The following is a 20,481-nucleotide window of genomic DNA, read 5'->3' as shown; positions in this document are numbered from 1 at the left end:
TGATACTTGAGGTAGCGGCTAACAGCATATTTCTTAGTCCCAACTTCCTCAGTATCATATTTTTTCTCAAGTGCATACCAAATTAATTTGGCTGACTTGTATGGGCTGTAGTAATCATACAGATCATCAGACAACCCATTCAGAATGAAATTCTTACATAAGTAATCATTTTCATTCCAGAGAGCTACTTCAATAGCCAGATTATCCCTTTCCTCTTTTTCAGCCTCATCCGACACCACTGGGATGTTGTTTTTCAGAATGTGGACAACCTTTCTCATAGTGAGGAAAAATTCCATCTTATGTTGCCAACGTTTGGAATTTGTTCCGTCAAACCGAAATGGCTTGTTCAGGTCATAGCTGTTCGGTTCAGTAATATTATCTATGAATACCATTGCAGTCGAAACGTCTTAAAATTGTTGTTACCGTAGCTTGCACAATTCTAAATGGCACGAAATAATACTTACTCGCTGAGTCACGACCAGGTCGCTCTCTTTAAGACGTTTCCTGGCACTGCCCAAAATGTGCAAGCAGACTATCAACCACGCCGTCCCCAGGATAAAACAGCCCAGATCTCTGTTATCGAATTCTTACTGCACTGTAAGAACCCATCTCGAATACACCCACTACAATATGGGTACCAGTGCCAATTCTCGAAATTACCCACAATATGGCTACCTATGCCAATTCTCTTCCCACAATATTGACTACCAGTGTCAGTTCTCGAAATCTCACAATATGGTGACCAGTGCCAATTCTTTACCCACAATACTGACTACCACTATCAGTTCTCGAAATCCCACTTTGGCTACCTGTGCCAATTCTTAAGTGCCCCGGAAAGAAATAGGGAAAAGTTTGCCAGAAATGCGTCGGCAGAATATTAGGGGGAAAAAGAAAAGTTGAGAGGAAACGCCTTCAACTTGGTGCAAGTTAAAATGAAGGGTGAAAGTCTCTATTTATAACATGAGATTTTTCTCATGTTCCTCATTTCTCCCATGTGTGACTTAGGAGCTTAATTTTTTTATTTTTTTCAAAACTCTTCCATGTGGGACTTTGAGAGTTGTTTTTTCAAACTCTTCTATATGGGACTTGGATGTTTTTTATATTTCACACTCAAAAGTTCTCATTCATGATTTTCAACAAACCATGTTCCAACATGTTGTGGCTGAAACATTCTGACCATCATTTACACATCATTTTTTAACCCTCCCAAGAAACAACTCAAGGTTTATTCTGAAGGTAGATCTAATCTAGTGATAATCGCATCAAATTCCTCATGATAATAACTAATTGTATCATTTTGTCTTAATTCCATCAATTTTGCCATTGGGTCATCGCATACCTCCCCAAATCTTTCTATTAACACCTTGACATACTCAACCCAACTCGGCAAACAATTCCACAAAGATTTGACATAAGCATGGTGCCATCTCAAGGCCTTCCCTTCGAAATGCATAACTGCTAACTTGACCTTTACTTCTTCTGGTGTGTCATCAATCATGAAAAAAGTTTCACATTGATACACCCACTCTTTGACACTATCCCTATTAAACTTAGGAAAATCGATTCTTGATAACCTAGGATGACAAGAATAAGGGAAGGGTTTATCTTGCCTTATCTCACGATCTCCCTGGTTTGTGCAACTCTTCCAAGAAGATCCTTCTTTGTATCCATGTTTCTATAGCAATTCTTCAAAAGAAAGCTCGATTGATTCCCCCAATGTTCTCTACATTGGCCCCACGAGTTCTGCCAGTTTTAGTTCCAAACGTCCAGTAATTCCGTTCTCCACTCTTTCCTCCATTTCTCTGGTAGCCGCTTGTGTTCGAGTCACCTCCACCATTGTCTCTCCTAGGAAATTTTTTTGCTCTTGATACCAATTGTTATGGTGTTAACGAGAAAGCTAGGAAGGTCTAAGGAATTTGAAACTTCAAGAATTAAGCTATAGAGATTCTTGAGGAAAAAGAAAAAAAATCTGAATTTGCTCAATGAATATGGTGTTGAATTATAGAAAGAGAAAGTAGAAATTGTGTATAAAATCATTCATTGTGTTTTCTACTTGCATTACAAGCAACTTATACTAGTAACTACCATTAACTAACTTCCCCTCCAACTCTCAATGACAAGTTACAATTATACCCTTTAGTAGTAATGAGTAGTTACAATTATACCCTTATCACCTTCACCTTGGTGGCACACTCTCCCCTCCAATGGCATTTTTCTTCCAGCAGCGGTTCTCCTCCTCCAGCGGTGGCGCGTTCTGTCTCTTTGACGACGGGTTCTCCTCCTCCAGCGGTGGTCAAAGAGTTATGGAGTGTGGAGCCACAATTGGTTCTCATGGTGCGACAGTGGATCCACAATTCAGTGACGATGGGGCTCCGCCACATAGCGAGGCCATTTCTGTCTTCATGCCGGTCCATCAACTATTCGAAGTTGGTTTCTTTTATGCGATTATTACGACCTTAGGGGTATGGTTTCTTATAGTCTTAATTTCATCTATTGGATAATTCTTCATTGAGTCTCTCATTCATATTACTGATATGAACATATATTGATAACAAACTTTCCATGAGAAATGGGGAGATCATTTGATTTTCAGGATATTAATCGCAAAATTGATTATCAAACTTTCCGTGAGAAATGGGGAGATGATCCACAATTTAAGGCATTGGTCTACAAGGAACGGGAGCACTTATTTAGTGAAAAGTAACACTTTGTATTTTAGTTAGTCACTTCAAGTCCAAAAATGATGCTTAATAATCTAATTTATATGCTTGATTACTTGGAATACCTATACTGATTTTAAGGTTGTTATAGTTTATTTTCAACCATAAAGACGTTTACTTGCAACTTCTTGGATTGAGTTAACTTGCAACCATAAAAACATATTCAAATCTATGGAATGTAGAGCTGGGATTTTAAACTTGAATTGACTATGATTCGTTTATTTTTTGAGCTAATGTTTTCTCTTTTACTTAACAGAAGTCTAAGAAACTGTGGTTTGCAAGGAGTTTTTCCATATTTCAATTCAATACCTGAGCTTATTTGTATGATTTAGCATCATTTTCAATAATTGGTTGAGTTCTCCTCATTAGAGAAGTGATAGTTTAGTTTCTTTGATATTTATGTGTATTCTTTTGTATTGCTATGTGCCTCCTGTAGAACTTGAAGTTGATGATTAGGTATTAGGCGTCCATGTCATGAAATATTTGTTCGTGTGCATTGTTCTATGTGACTTTTTATTATTACTCACTTTTATTTGTTGTATGATTTTGTTGCATTCACTGATTATAGCACTGTTAAGAAATTAGGGGCTAAAAATTTAAGATTGTATTTGAGGCTCAATCTTCACAAAATTAATCACAAAGAGGTGTTAGTGATTATAATTGGCACTCTCTTGGCTTAGCTTCAATCTAATCCTTACTCATTATGTATTATGTATGTTTGTTGCAGAGATAAAAAGGATATTTTATGTGGAAGTTATATCGGAGTTGGCTTTCTTGGTGGATTCATTTTTGGTCCATTAATTTTAGTTGCACTTTTGGTCCATTATTTCTTGTCTCTCACTTTGGTCCTCAAGTTTATTTTTGTTGGCATTGTTAATTCCAACATTAGATTCATTGTGGTTGTAGTTAGTCTGCTATAGTTCAGTAACCTGAATTTTCATACATGGAAGGAACATTGTGGTACGTAATATATGTGTTTGAGTAATTGTTATTGAGTTGACTATTTTGATTTATATGCCTTGAATATTTATTATTGAATTGACTATGTGACTATATAACTATATATGGTACTTTGAATTAAGAACAAAATAGATTGCACCAAAATAGTTCACTCACTTGTATTTTTCTGCTTTCGCTTTCAATAGGTTCAATATTTTTCTACTATCCCAATTTCTTTTGGTTCTCCAAATTTAGATTGTAATGAAAATAATGAATATGGTATAACAATTTTTTATTAATAGAGTTTTTTATTGAGTTATTTTATTCATTCATTGATGTCTTTTTTATTCTTTGCAGGTAAATGTTAGTAAATAATTTCTTCTTGATGCAATAAAGTGGGAAATGAACTATTTTGATTTTTTTGAAACACAATTCGTATCTATTTAGATGGACTTGATCCAAATCGTGTAAGTTTAAGGATTATAAGACTTTGTGTTTATGCTATATGTAGTTATGTTATTTTTAGATGGACATATTTAGCTCATGTACTTTATCGAATTGTATCTTTTTTTAATTTTAAATATAATGATGTGTTTAGATATTTATTTTTCCATTATAAATTCATATTATGTTTTCATATTAAATTCAGTCATTAAAGCAGGTCGAAATGGAACTGTGAGTATATGTATGATTTTTTTAATATCACTAATACTTATACAAATGGAATAAAACCGTAGGTATAAGAAAATCATATTTCTCTATAATGATGGACAAACATCGAAGGTATAAGTTTTAACCTTATACCTATAATAATGACGACTACCACTAAAACCTATAGCGACAGAAAAAATTCATAGGTATAAACACATGTACTGACGGACAAAATCTGAAGGTATAGATCAATGTTTTATACCCACGCTCCTGGCCATCATCACTAAAACCTATAGTGATAGCGAAAATCCATATGTATAGCGACTTAAATACGACGGAAAAAATGTCTGTAGGTAAAAGTTTTTTATGCTATACCTACAGTTTTTTATCTTTTACCAACGAATTCCGTCCATAGGTATATGGCAAATTTCTTGTAGTGGATTTGTAGTTTATATACTGGTATATGTGGGATGCAGGTTTTAGTTGAGTTTACATACAGATTGAGATAATTTTGATTGTGCATACTTAAATATTTGAGAAAAAAATCTACGTTTGTCATTTTGTCTTTTTCTAACTCGGACTCGTCCCTATTTTGATTCGTCTTATTTTGGACTTGTCTCTTACACGTCCTATCCTAATTACGGACCAGTTCGAGTTCAAAAATTGATTCGATCAATATTTAAGGACGAGTGATGAACATGCTTAATCCGTCTCACACTCCCCCCATTAGGAATCTTCTCAAGTAGTTTTTGTAATCAAGGTTTGAAAGGATGCAAGTCACTTGTTTATAGCTTGTCCAGTGTCAATGCTAGTTTGGAGGAATGGTGGAGATTCATACTAATAAAAGAGAATATTTAATTATTAATATATTATCTATCTATTTACTTTACTATATAATAAATAAAAAACTCTTATCACATCAGCTATGAACACATGTCAACACCTCATGCAAAATTTAGTCTTATCACATTAGTTATGGACACATGTCAATACCTCATACAAAATTTTTCCTCCAAAAGCTCATTATTATCATAATTCATAATAAATAAATAAAACTATTGTCACATCAGCTAGGGACACATGTCAACACCTCATGCAAAGTTTACTCTTGTCACATTAGCTAGGAACACATGTCAACACCTCATGTAAAATTTTCTCTCCAAAAGCTCATCATCTCTTACTATACAACCTTACACACAAGATCAAAACCATCATTTGCTATTTGTTTAAAAAATCTCAACATAATAACTCATTAAATAAATAATAAAGGAGAGACAAAACGTTGTGCATTTTTTCTCACATTTGTACCACTTCCCGTTTCCTTAGGGTGTCTCTTCCTTTCTTAACATATATACCATCTTCAACTCTTAAACTCATTCCTATCTATGATTTTCTATTCTTTAATTTTTGTCTTTGTTGGTAAATATGCTTAATACTATTTCTCAGATTATGTTCAACAAATTTATGATCTTAAATCTCAAACCAACTCAAAGGTATTTACTATATAACAAAAAAACTCTTGTCACATCAGATGGGGACACATGTCAACACCTCATGCAAAGTTTACTCTTGTCACATTAGCTAGGAACACATGTCAACACATCATGCAAAGTTTTCCTTCCAAAAGCTCATTATCTCTTACTACACAACCTTACACACAAAATCAAAACTATCCTTGCTATTTATTTAAAAAATCTGAACATAATAACTAATTAAATAAATAATAAAGGAGGAACAAAATGTTGTGCATTTTTTCTCACATTTGTATCACTTACAGTTTCATTAGGGAGTCTCTTCCTTTCTCAACACATCTATCATCTTCAACTCTCAAACTCACTCATAGTTATGATTTTCTTTTCTTTTAATTTATGTTTTTGTTGGTAAATATACTTTATACTATTTCTCAAATTCGGTTCGACAAATTTATGATCTTCAACTCTCAAATCAACTCAGATGTATGATTTTATTTTTATACTCTTTCAATTTTTTTCATCATATAAATTTTACATATTTTATTCAACAAATCTATCATCTTCGACTCTCAAACTCACTCACATATATGATTTTCTATTCTTTTAATTATTGTCTTTGTTGGTAGATATACTTTATACTATTTCAATTTCTTATTTCACATGTATGATTTTCTATTGTTTTAATTTGTCTTTGTTAGTAGTCGGTAGATATACTTTATATTATTTCTCAAATTGTGATCAACAAATTTATCCTCAGCACCTCTGAAAACCAACTCACAGGTGTGATTTTATTTTTATATTCTTTCAATTTTTTCTTCATTTGTAGTAGATTTTTTTTTTTCATCATATAAATTTCACATATTTTATTCAACAAATATATCATCTTCTACTCTCAAACTCACTCAATGATTTTATATTCTTTTAATTATTGTCTTTGTTGGTAAATATATTATATATTTTTCCAATTTTAATTTCTTTGTAGACTCTTTCAATTTTTCTTTTATTGATAGATATAATTTCTTCATCATATAAATTTTTACATCATAATCGTTTTTTGTCAATGATGTATGTTAAAATTTCTCCTCAATGTGTTTATTTTCATCACATATTTTATTTAACGACTTTGTCATCTTCAACTCTCAAACTCACTTAGAGGTATATTTTTATTTCTATACTCTTTCAATGTTTTCTATGTATACTCTTTCAATTTTTATTTTGTTGATAAATATGATTTATTCATCATATAAATTTTTGCATCATGATTGGTCATGGTCTTTGTTTCAGCATTTACACAAGAGAAAACTCACCTCCTCAAACACAATTATTAGAGATTGCAATTATTATGTGAGTGTACAAAAATTATGGATTGATCATGTTTTTTGTTTCTGCATTTGTAGAAGAAAAAACACACCTCCTAGAATATAATGATTAGAGGTTATCGTAAATATATGAGTGTAAAAAAATAATGTTTTATTTTTATTATGTGTTTGTCATAATTCATTTTTAATGTAAAATTGTTCTGGATTTTTGGCAATTCCATATATGGACAAGAATAATGTCATAATTTTTTGTATTTATAATTCGTTTAAATTATTTGAAATTTCCCAATTTTATGTAATTCTCATTATGAGATAAATCATTATAACAATTTTTGAATATATAATAGTTACTAGAATAATTTATTACCTATTAAATGACACTAATAGATCCATCCTCAAATAATATAACGGATGAGATCCCTATTTTTGAATATATATTACTTACTATCACTGTATTATTTAAATATATGCAATCATATTTAAAAATAAGAAATCAATAATGAATATATTCCTATATTAGATTAATAATGGCTGGCGAATTTGGCGGAAAAGTGAAAACTATTACGCCCGTTACAACTAGTGCATTAAATGAGAATTCAATGGGTGAGCAAAAAATGGCAAGTATTTTGTTTGAGAGTCATTACATGTTTATGGAAATTGGTTGACTGTTACTAGAAATAAGAAGATTTCTAAGAAACAATATGTCAATATTAATGAAATTAAATTGAGAGATATTAATCCGTTTTGTCCAAGAGAATAATTTGGTTTCAACTTTAATGCTTAATTTTAAGGTGACCCACGAAAAAAAATCTAGGCAACCAAAAACATGTTACCAAATAGGTTTTTATTAGCATTAATAACAATAACTATAATTCTTATAATAATTATATTATCAATTCTCGTGAGAATCAAGAGCATGCCATTAATGACATCATGATTGAAGGAAATGTTTACTCTTCTTTCATTAAGGCTATTTCATTAACCATGTGAATGTATATGTAACATATGTTCTTAATCATGCAATAAAAAATATCATCTCGTACTAATGTATGGATAAATTGCTAGTTTAATTAGTATGATTGTATACCAATTCTAGAAATGTTAAACATTCTTTATTTAAGTTTTCCAGAATTTTAAATTAAATAAATAATTATTGTAATTAATAAAGAAAGTTAAGCTCACTTGGTTATAGGAAAAAAATATGGAATGTATTAATTTAATCATGTTTATCTCTTTAGAAAGTAAGCAAACCCATGAATATATTTATTCTACAAAAATGAATTTTTTAACTTCTCTAATGAACAAAACATAAATAATGAGAGATGTGTAATTACAATAGAACCTATCTATTAAAGACAAAATGGATAAAATTTAGCATCATGGATGAACATACTGATATTTTTTTGGTACTACCAATAGTATTCTTTCATTTTTTGGTAAATAACTAATCCCTTTTAGGTTTTGTGGCTGTCCATTCCAACAAGTGTCGCTCCCAAGAATCAAACTCTCGATCTTGAGAATATAATGATACCTTATATTACTAGACTAACAACGTATTGTTGGTATACTCCTAAGGAAATTTGAACAATGAGGTGTGGAGGCCATCCAACCCTAGGGCTTTTAAGTAGGGATGACAAAAATATCTGTCATATGAGTACCCGCTAAAATACATGCAATGAGTACCGTAAAAATAAGTTATGAGTAGGAGCAGATATCATGATACTCGCCTCGTAGATACCCACATACAGTGTTGTTAAAACCGTACCGGTTATCAAACCGGTCAGGGTACTGGTATAGTGGTACAGTGGTTCAACCAGTGGTTCAGTAATTAAACCGCATGCCGGTTAAACCGGACATACCTACTTATATTTATATATATATAAACCTATAACAAAAAAATTTCAAATATGTAGATACTCAAATTTATAATTCATATTTATAATCTACTCAAAATTCACGTAAATAAACAACTTTAAGTCTTTAACAAATTCAAAGTTTAGATTAAAAAACATATATCAATCCAAAAGTATCACTTAACAACCACAAAATATAAATAAATGAATAACTTCACAACTCACTATATAAAACAAATAAATTTAGAGTTTTAACATTTAACATCAATGAGTCAAAATTGTCTATTATACTTTTCTACCAAATCCTATCTTCAGACAGTACTACAAGATTACACAAATGTCAATGAGATTACAGAGGAATGTTAGGAACCAAAATATGTAATCTAAGTATGCCTTGGAAGCATGTGTCTTGAAGTGTTGAAGAATAGATAGAAATATGGGTCATCCTTGTAATGAGTTTTTAAGTTTTTTTTAAAAAAAAAATATATGTGTATAAACTGACCGGTTTAGTAAAATACCGGCCGGTTCATCGGTTCTGACCGGTTTTGACCGGTTTTGACCAATTTTTGACCGGTTTTGATACTTGGCCGGTTCAACACCTGTATCGTACCGGTTAGGGGACCGGTTCACCGGTTTTCCGGTTGAACCGGCCGGTACGGTACGGTTTTAATAACTATGCCCACATATTTATAAATTTATTTTTCAATTAAATAATTTATATATATTACATTATTATTATTATTTTATAATTATATATGATATATTTTTGTATTATTTTATAATAAATTTTAGTGATTGAAATATATGATAAGTTTAACATGTCTATAAATTTTATTATTCATATAATAATTATTTTATATATATTGATTGTTATAAAATATATAAATATATATTGAAACTTAAAAACTCGTAGGATACCTGCAAATACACATTACTTGTGCAGATACCCATAAATTATGTAGATATGAGTACGAGAAAATAATACTCGTGCCTGTTTCGCCCTATTGCCATCCTTACTTTTAAGTTGTCCATGGTGAAATGTGCAGCTTCCTTAAGATAATTACTTTATTTAAGTATCATGATGCATAATGATGAGATCGGAGAAAATAGTCACATAATCCAAAAAAGTCCTACATACATGTATTCAAAGTTACAAACTAGTTGGTCCATTTTGTTTAAGAGAGCCTCAACATGATTTTTTTGTCTTAGGATGATGTTAGTGGAAAATCATGAATTTACACTAATAAAATTTATTTATGAGAAAAATATATATGTACTATAGTGTTTGAGTTTTATATATTATTCACTATTTATTTTTTAATGATTATTGACTCTTCAAAATAAATAATACAAATGAATAATGTAATAATTATATATAAATCTTTACACAAACAATATATGTATATTACACTCTTTATTGATTCCTACCAGACCTTTGTACTAGATTTTTTTTGTTGGCTTTGGTTAGGATTGCTTACAGAAAATGATATATCATCTTACATTATAAGAAAGATAACATGTATTATAGTTGATATTATATTTATTAATTAATAATTAATTTATAAGTAATATATGACGCATTCTTATGGGTAAGAAGATTTGTAAGATGATTTATTAGAAAAATATATTATCATTCTTATACTCTTTTACCTCTTCCTCATACTTGTCAACCACAAAATTATCCAAAATTATATTTTCTCATTATATCTATACTATATATAATGTCAAAACATGAAATAACTATCACAACGATTCTATTTTCCTATTTTGTACTTAATATTTTTTATTTCTAAAGTAAAACCATATAATATTAGATAACTATAATTAATACACCTCACTTTAAGTTGAATATTATAATAAATGTAAAATTTATAACATGAAGTAAATCCAATAAAAACATTTTAATTCTCTAAAATAAAAATACGAATTTAATATTTAATATCATAAAATAAGAATGTGGGTCGACAGATACAAAATATGCGTCGACACTTTAGTTCTAATAAATTAATACTCTTGGATAATTTAAGAGTCATGCACTATTTTTAATTAATTATAAGTAACTTATAAATTAGAAATAGATATGAAAAATATCATTTAACTATTTAATCCAAGAATTCAAATAGCAAAGCGACCATAAAAAAAACTATAAATAAATACATACAACTATACTTGTCTATAAATAATAGTTCTATTATATACTATTATACTATTAAATTAATAAAGAGTTTATTAACAAATTGATATAGTGATATATAGTCCCTCGGAACATTGTTAAAAGGGATAATGCGCATTCCAGTTCATTATTTACGTGTACGAGAAAATACATACATTTGGTAGTACAAAGTGCTGGCTAATCATTGGCACTGCCATCACCGATTTGCATGGAAAAAAAATCATTTCCATTTTTCCGTTTTTGTAAAAAAAAAAATTAGCCTTTCAAGCTCATCGTCCATTCCAACCGGCAATAAGAATAAAGTTTTCAACCCAAAAACGCAAACTTTGAGGACAATCTGAGAAAAAAGTGTGTATTTTTTCAACACCCAGATTCTAATTCCAGGTATTTTATGCTTTCACATCAAAATTAATGTTCCCCTTAGCGTATATCATGTGAATTTTTCCTATCAAGTCCAAATTGAAAAATCTCAATTTTTTAGGTTTTCCCTAATCATATACAATCTGAGATTCATTTTTTTATATACATTTTCTCCTTGGCTGATAGAAAATGATGATTGAATAACTGGGTTGCCCGTGATTTTTTTTTTTTTGAAATATCACATCTAGGAATTATTAGTTTGAAAGTCTAGTTCTTTTTTGATGGGTTGAAAGTTTAGTTATTGCTGTTGTTTAGGTTGTGGTAATTATATAGCTGACAAGCATGAAACTTTGGATTGTTGATGTGTTAACAGTGATTGTGAAGGGTAATTTGGAACCTCAACAAGGGGATTTTGTAATTGGAGCTGTTGATAGGGAGTTCCTGAAATGTATAGGCCTGTCTCTACTTCATCCATACCCCGGGGCGGATTGCCTAATGATAATGGGGATTCTGTTGTAACTTTAGATCAAGTTCCGCGGTGGATTGATGCTGAGCATTCCGTGGGGTATGACAATGAAGATTCAACATCATACTTTCCTGATCCTTTGGCATCTCAGCCGGGAGCCGATAGTGGTGGCAGTGGTTCGGTGTCAAGGTTTCCTGTTGACCATGAAGTTAATTCGAGGATATACTTGTGGAGGGGGAATCCCTGGAATCTTGAGGTGGATGCTGTGGTAAATTCAACAAATGAGGTGAATTTTACTTATATTTTTTTATTCTCAGTATTTTAGTTTAATGTTTTCCTTCATAACTTATGTAGTTTGGGTTAGCTTTTTCTTCGTTTAACTGTAAAGTCATACTTATTGTCGTAATGTTTTCTATCTTTTTATTGCGATTCTATGAGTGCAAAAACAGGAAAATTGAACCACATGAAGGAACTTATGCAGCTTTTATACTTATTTGGTTAATGGTTCTACCCTCGATTTTTATTATAAAACTGTGAATTTCCATGCACATTGCAAGTTAATGCTCAAACTTCCATCTTATTGACCTTTGTTGCAATGTTATGGGTGATTTAGTCCACTTCAGACCACTTTAACTTTTGTGCTGTTTTCCTTCTTCATTCTTGTATGAGATAATGATCCGTAGGGATTCCATGGGAACAGTTTGGACCAAAATACAATACCATTTTACTTAATGAAATCTAAGTAGGAAAGCGTTAATGTCCACCGATTTCAAATTTAATTTTTTCCGGCGTCTTTCTGTTGTGGTAGGTTTTGATGAGGAACCCACCATTGGAATCACATTAATATTTGTTTTTTCTGCATCAGTTAGTTATTTGTTAGGAGCATGGTAGTTAAACTCGCGAGTTAACTCGTAGGATCGTTAGATCTTACGAGTTAGCGAGTCACGTGCCCACTTTGAAGGCGATGTCACCACTGCTGGTGAGATCGTCGGGAAAGACCGTAGGATCGTGAAATCGGAAAGATCTTACGAGTAACTGTTTTTTTTTTGTTGCAAAAGCTCCAAATTGTAAAATCCTAATATGCTAAACCCGAATAGAATGGAAACCCATGACCCAAAATCATTTGACCCACCCAAAATTATTTTAAACCCTAAATAGCAACATAAAAAATATACCATACCAAAAATTAATTTCCATGTGAAAGAAGTCCAGAAGTTTCTCTCATCTTCATAAAGTAAGTTTCCCTTCTTCATCTTCAACACACTTATTGTGTTCTTTTTGAAAATATTATAATTTATCTATCTTATTTGAACAAAAACCATTAATGAAGATGAATATCTTGATATGCCCTTTCGTGATTTGATTTATTGATTTAGATATTAGGTTCTAATACTTGTTGGTATTTTTTGCTTGCTGCAAACACTTTAGTTTATTGTGTTGACATGTTAGTTTTGCAATTATATGAGACCTAATACTTTAATGTGAATAATATTTTGATGTTGAAGTTTAAGTTTTATGAAGTGCTACTTGTTAATTTTGTTATTTATAACAATAGAGAAAGCTGAAGTTTTTATTATCTTGTGTATATGTATATATATAAAAAAATCAATATTTGGTAGGATCTTACGATCCGTGTTAAGATCACACGTTTTACGTTTTCATCTACCCTTCCGATCTTACGTAAGATCTCGATCTTGTCAACTATGGTTAGGAGACGCTTGCTCTTTCTTTAGTTTTCAAAATTTTGAATGCAATGAAGTTTTAGGTTAACAATGATTTGGTTGCTGATAAAACAAAATCACACAATCTTGAGTCCTCGTTATGATAGATACCTACATAAATTTATTCAAATAATGTCTTTTTCTCGATAAGCATTCAAATAATGTCATTAAAGGCGGGTTCTTATTTTAAATATATCTTAAATAATTGTGACCTGAATCGAGTTACATAGAAGTCCTCACAATTCTGAATAGTCTTATGGTTCAAATTCTTTATCCTGCACCTCATACCATGCTACTTTTGTAATATAATGATACTATTAGCATGTTAGAACTAGACCTCAAGTAAATATAATGGAGCGAATAATATCATCTTCCTTACCTGGTTTTCATATCTTGTCAACAGGTTTTGGATGAAGCACACAGCAGTCCTGGGTTGCATGCTGCAGCTGGACCTGGTCTTGCAGAAGAATGTGCAACTTTGGTATAGTTATTATTAATTGCTTAAGCAAAAATGTACTGTTATGTGCTTGCTGTTGGCAACTTTTGAGCTTATTTAGTGGTGTAAGGCCCCGCTAGATCCCCAGGATGACCAAAAGGTCAAGGGTTCGATTCCAGGGAGTGACCCTTGTTGGGATGGGCAACCACGCACCCCGAAAGGGATTAGTTCCTTACCCAAAAAAAGGGTGAGGGGTACCCTTGGTAGTACCAAAAAAAACTCATATCAGACATCTTTATTTTTTGACAGGGTGGATGTCGTACAGGGATGGCTAAAATTACCAATGCGTATGACCTTCCTGCAAGGTTTGTATATCCCCCCGTTCTTTCACTTGCTTAAGATAAAAAAACAACAACTCCATTTACCATATTGGAAGAGCAATGCCACTATGCAATCATGGCTTACTTTCTTCATTCCTCTATGGGAGAAAAAGGCACACTAAGAATTTCTTTAATTTGGTGCAGTTGCATTGACGCAACAGTTCATTTTCGTGCTCTCTTTAACCTCTTTCTGTATAGTAGTTGTATGAGCTTTGAACTTGTCTATTATGGCATATACTATTGTGTGGATAAATGTTACTCCATCCGTTCTATATCTTTTGATGTTTTAACTTTTTCATGTTATTCTAATTTTTTTGATGATTTATGAACTCAATACACATTTATACTTTACTTTCGAATTATACCCGTATTTATTAATTCTCTATTTCACCTCATATTTCTCCATTTTTTAATTCAATTTCCAATGTGCATTAAATGATGTTATTTTTAGTAAAAATGTATTCAACTTTTACATAATTTACTAACTTTTTAATCTGTATGTCTAACCTTAAACATCAGAAGTTTTGGAAGGGAGGGAGTAAACACAACATATTCGTTTTTCCTGTGTTTTGGCCTGTGATTAGTTATTCAAATGTCATACATCTCAATATTAATTCATTATTGCAAACATTTATCTTGGCTAGAAATTGGATTCCTTGCATATGATGTTTTGTGCCTTTAATAAATTTCTGGCAGGAAAGTTATCCATACTGTTGGCCCAAAGTATGCTGTGAAGTATCACACTGCTGCAGAGAACGCTTTAAGTCATTGCTACCGTTCGTGCCTGGAGCTACTAATTGAATATGGGCTTCAAAGGTTTTTTGTTTGAAATCTTATATCCTTTTCTCTAGCAATAGTCATTGTTATTTGTTAGGGCATACCATATGTTGCTTCAAAGAACTAAATCTTGCTTTTCCTTTGGCATATGTTAATGCAGCATTGCTACAGGCTGCATTTATACAGAAGCAAAGAACTATCCCCGTGAACCAGCTGCACATGTAGCTATGAGTGAGTTTCACTCATTTTTTACTGTTCCGAAATTAGATATTGATTATTATGTCTATTCTGACCTTATAAGTGAAATAGCCTAACTTTGGCAATCCCATTGGTATTAAATTGCCATACTTTTGGAGATATATTACTTCATTGCTTTTCCATAGATACAGAAAATAGCAGCCATCATTGCCAAACACCAGAAAAATACTTCGTTGACTGTATCTTAAGTAGAGAGAAAGGAAATCAATTATTGGGGAGAAGGAGATGATAGAATGACAAAGCATGCTCTCACTTCTTCAAGTTGTCAATCAATTTCATTGTTGTTTGCTTAATTTAATTTTACATCTTACTAAGTAGTGTTTAGCTTAATGATAAAGGGGTTGTCATGGTGATGCATAAGTAGGAAAATAGAGTGCAATCAAGCATGTTTAGTTAGGTGCATCTATGTGCATAAGTTTACCATGATATATAGTTTCTTAAACCCTCAGATTATTCAATAATACCATGCTGAATGAATCTAGTATATATAGTCTATGACTTTCTATGCTGCTGAGTTGACCACTGTTTTCTGATGCCTGATGGATACTGTGTTATGATTAATTGCTATTTTAATTAATATTTAGCTTCTAGACCTAGTATCCTTTTATGTTATTGTATTATGCTTTGGTGTTCAGGAACTGTGCGGCGATTTCTTGAAAAGCAGAAAGACAACATGACAGCCGTTGTCTTTTGCACTACCAACACAACCGATACTGAGATATATAAAAGGTTATTGTTCTCGGTTGCTGATACCTGCAATGTTCTGAATGACATGAACTTTCTAAAAGTTGCACAAGTTTATTTTATTTGCTTTTCAATTTTAGACTTCGTATATAATTACTTAATTTTCCCTTTAATATTGTCTCCATGTAGGTTACTACCACTGTACTTTCCAAGGGATAAGCATGAGGAGGAGGTGGCTTTGTTAAAGCTTCCTGCAGATGTTGGAGATGAGAATGGTGAGACTGTCATAGATGAGCGTAAAATCAGAATAAAGCCTTTGCCTAAAAAGAATATTCCAAAACCCCCCGTCGATCTTCCTGTTAGTGATGTTGGCTTAGTTCGCAGGTCAGTAAATATTTTAAAAAATGACAGATTTTTGCATATATTTTTATTTCTTTCTAGACTGCTCAGACTGTTCCACTATGTACAAATACTTTTATGGGCATGGTCGATTTGAACATAGATAAATAGCGCATTTCTCAGAACCTGGTAAAATAATCTATCATTATATTTTTCAATTCTACAATCCTACCATGCTTCATTTTATCAGTAACTTGTCTGAATACTATTGAATAATCATATTTGAAGTCTCATAAAACTATAATTTTGTGGAAGAAAAATGTTCAGCATTATCTATGGTCACAGATTTTTTACTTGCTCTTAGAATGCCCTTTCAGCAGCCCTAATGTATGTTTGGGCAGAAGAAATAACCAGAAGTTACTTTCTCTTAAACCAAAATTTCCAGTGTAACCAATTAAGCACTTAGAAATAGTTCCCTTTGTGGTTTTATGTTTGTATGCCACAATATTCATTACTATTAGTTTTGTTTTCTTTAACTGTTTTCATTGTATTTATATAAACAAAGCACTATCCATTTATAAATTTTGCTTGTGGAACTTTCCTGATTAATGTGCCTTTTATAGGACTTCATCATATTTAGATACATTTCTGGATCCTGCCTTCATGTCTTTGATTAAAGACCCCGATGAAAGACGGCTGGAGCAGTGGGAGAAAACAGTTCAAGCACAAAGGGGCTGGAATGTTGCTAAATTGCTTGGACTTGGTGACCTTGGTGGACCTCCTTTGTCTGCTGCGGAAGAATATTCTCTGCACTCTAGATATCTTTCTAAAGCAAATTCTTTAAATCTATCTGAAATTGCAGAGATGAAAATTGTGTAAGTGTCCATCTGTGTTATGTAATTCTTATGATATTACAGTCATAGATAAGCAAAGAATGAAGTTGTAATTCCCCTAAATTAATAAAATCTTTTTTCATATAAAAAAAGCAAAGAATGAAATATTATGCACTTTTAAGTTTTCTGATATTCTTCGTTTATTAAACCAATAAATGTGAAGTTTTTTTGCATGCTTTCATATCGATATTACATTTAATCTCAAAGGAACTTATGTCTTTCAGATATCGTGGAGGGGTAGACAGTGAAGGTCGTCCTGTCATGGTTGTTGTGGGGGCTCACTTCTTGCTCAGATGTCTTGATCTGGAGCGATTTGTGCTCTACGTGGTGAAGGTGATTCAGCTATATACACTTGAGCTTAACATTTTACCTTCTGGATGTTGGCTATTATAATTTTTCATCTTCTGGATGTTGGGAATGAGGGAATCCATACTTCACTTTTAAATTCATTTGCGACCATAAGTTTCAAACCTTATCTTTGTCCCATTTCCTTCTTTACTTTCCAAATATAATGAGAATGATTATGGTGTTAATTTCAGGAGTTTGAGCCGATAATACAGAAGCCTTATACTATTGTCTACTTCCACTCTGCTGCATCTCTGCACTTGTAAGTGTTAAAAAAATGGAATTCTAGAATTTGCAGTTTTGTCTATTCTTTTTATGTTTGTAAAGGTACAGTATATGCTAATGGTAAGAGGAATGAGCTAGGATTTACAATTTATTTATATAAAAAAGGGCGGTCCAATGTACGAGGCTCCCACCTCATGGATATGGGAAGGGTAGATATAAACAATCTTCCCTCGCAAGCGAAGAGTTTGTTTCCAGGATATGAACCCATGACCTCTAGGTCGCAAGGTGAGCAACCTTACTGTTGCATTTAGTCTCACCCTCCCCAGGCCCCACTAAGTGTAAGAGAAATGGGCTAACTGTTTCATCGTGTGAGAGTTGTTTGATTACATCAAATAAATCAAACATTGCCAAAGTTCACGTAATTCATTTTTATTCATGAGAATAAGGGTACTGGAAATTCAACTGTCAAGATATGTAAAATATGGTTGACATTTGCTTTTGAGCTTGTATTCATCTATAGGAGTCATTTAATTGTCAAATATTTCACATTATATGTGAGTACTTTTTACAGTTACTAAACTCATCTGTGTGATCATTGGCTCAGTCCACTTTAGCATGAAATCTTGAAATTACATAACTTGCAGTTACACACTTTTGTTAAGGTTGGTTCTGCAGCATTTTACTGCTTGTTAACATTACTAAATTGTATTACATAACGCCATATTCAAACCAGTTAATCCTTCACTTCGATGCATTGCGGTTTAGCTATATGCTCCATTATCGAGGATACTTTTTCCGTTAAATTTAAATTCATTATTATTTTTATACCATATTGCTAGCTTAAGTAGTTGACATTTATGTAACAACTTAAGAGCAACATGATTGTTTTTGGATAAACTGTTCTATAATTGGTTGAGGATGTGCCACTAGGGTGAAGCATACTTGAAAGTTGAAAGAAAGAAATACATAGGAAAAGAAGTATGCTTTGAAGGTGGGTTAAGAATATTAAGCATAAGCATGTTGCTTTGTAACCTTTGTTACACACTTTATAAGTAACTCATTGTTGGTTGCTCCAGATTTGTGTGTAATGTTAGTAGTATAGTTTCTTAATGATTCTACTTTCACCTTTCTCCATCCGGTTTTTTTGTTGGTATAAATAGGCAACCGGACATGGGTTGGATGAGAAGACTACAAGAAATACTTGGTCGCAAGCACCAGCACAACCTTCATGTATGCATATTTCTATTTTTCGAATGTATTATCATGATACCTTTGTCGTCTTTGTTGTGAACTCTTGATCTGATTTTGCAGGCAATATATGTCCTTCACCCAACTCTGGGACTAAAAGTGGCAGTATTTGGGCTTCAGTTGCTTGTGGACACAGCGGTATGTTACGAATCGCATTTTATTAGTGGAACTTAATCTTTCTAGGGACATGCTATACATATTGTTATTGGAAACTAACTTTCAGGTTTGGAAGAAAGTGGTATATGTTGATAGACTACTGCAGCTCTTCCGATATGTACCTCGCGAGCAGCTGACCATCCCAGATTTCGTATTTCAGTTTAGTCTTTATGTTTTCATGTTTTATTGTCCATTTTCTTTTTTATTCTTATTCCAGTTAAACTTCCTTCACACATTCACTATTGTATGAAGACTACTATTTGAAACCTATGTTTTTTTATCTTTTTTGACAAAAATGGATAGAAGTTTGGGAAATTGTTCTTGTTCATAATCTCATTGCATAAATCCATTCATTGGCTCTAACTTGTTTTGTACTTTTTATTCACATAGGCATGACTTAGAAGTGAATGGAGGAAAGGGTCTTATTGTGGATCCCAGAACAAAATATGTATATCAAAGACCATGAACCTGTCATGCAGTTCTGTCATCAGTTGATAAAGAAGTATTCATCATTTGCTGCAGTTTCTTAATTTTTTGGAATGGTTGATATGTTTGAAATGTATATGGAGGGGTCCATTTTTTTAACTTTCTGAATTTTTTGAAGCATAAGTTTCTCTGTAATTAAAATCACATCATATAAATAATATTTTTTCTCTGTAATCTTCCTAAGTTTGAATAAATTTCAAGGTGATTCCATCTTTGTTGAAGTTAGCAGGTTTTTTTTGTAATACAAAAGGCATTCTCTAACGTTATGGGTCAGGAACTAATCTCTTTCAGGGTGTGTGATTGTCTCTTCCAACAAGTTTTGCTGACAGGAATCGAAACCTTGATCTTTTGGTCTCTCTGGAGATCTAACGGGATCTCACACTACTTGATCAACGCCGTGTGTTGGTTAGCAGATTGGCTTTGTGTAAGTGTCTTGATATATATATTATATATATTGCTGCAGAGTTCAAATAGAATCAGGTTTTGAAGATTTTATATCTTAGTGCCTCCTTAATTTATTACCCAGGTGTATCAAGCAACACCAAAAATATTTTCTTTAATTACCATAACTCAAGGATCA

At 32.2% G+C, this 20,481-nt stretch overlaps 1 protein-coding gene across 3 annotated transcripts; it reads left to right on the top strand.

The window, feature by feature from the left end:
- Positions 11,284-20,075, top strand: LOC109357304 (protein GDAP2 homolog). 3 transcript variants are annotated; one of them, XM_019601172.1, is made up of 15 exons: positions 11,284-11,511; positions 11,861-12,239; positions 14,078-14,155; positions 14,420-14,475; positions 15,187-15,306; positions 15,428-15,498; positions 16,161-16,254; positions 16,399-16,593; positions 17,172-17,423; positions 17,666-17,774; positions 17,981-18,048; positions 19,172-19,241; positions 19,323-19,397; positions 19,483-19,596; positions 19,724-19,792. In XM_019601172.1, exons 2-15 carry the CDS (start codon positions 11,934-11,936, stop codon positions 19,757-19,759), a joined length of 1,644 nt encoding a protein of 547 aa, XP_019456717.1. In that variant the 5' UTR covers positions 11,284-11,511; positions 11,861-11,933; the 3' UTR covers positions 19,760-19,792. The 3 variants fall into 3 exon arrangements, with proteins under 3 accessions (XP_019456717.1, XP_019456715.1, XP_019456716.1); XM_019601170.1 differs by lacking the exon at positions 19,724-19,792 and adding an exon at positions 19,806-20,075 and having other exon boundaries at positions 11,286-11,511; positions 19,483-19,574; XM_019601171.1 differs by lacking the exon at positions 19,724-19,792 and adding an exon at positions 19,806-20,075 and having other exon boundaries at positions 11,286-11,537; positions 11,858-12,239; positions 19,483-19,574.

This window comes from Lupinus angustifolius, chromosome LG09, assembly GCF_001865875.1.
Source record: "Lupinus angustifolius cultivar Tanjil chromosome LG09, LupAngTanjil_v1.0, whole genome shotgun sequence".
In the NCBI taxonomy this organism is placed as follows: Eukaryota; Viridiplantae; Streptophyta; class Magnoliopsida; order Fabales; family Fabaceae; genus Lupinus; species Lupinus angustifolius.
Note: the sequence above shows the minus strand (reverse complement) of the source record. Positions and strands in the feature narration are given on the sequence as shown.

Bases quoted from the DNA above. Each gene is read 5' to 3' on its own strand.
- LOC109357304 (XM_019601170.1), top strand. From the start codon at position 11,934: ATGTATAGGCCTGTCTCTACTTCATCCATACCCCGGGGCGGATTGCCT. The intron at 15,499-16,160 runs GTGAGTTTCACT...TTTGGTGTTCAG, and splicing joins AGCTGCACATGTAGCTATGA to GAACTGTGCGGCGATTTCTT. The intron at 17,424-17,665 runs GTAAGTGTCCAT...TATGTCTTTCAG, and splicing joins ATTGCAGAGATGAAAATTGT to ATATCGTGGAGGGGTAGACA.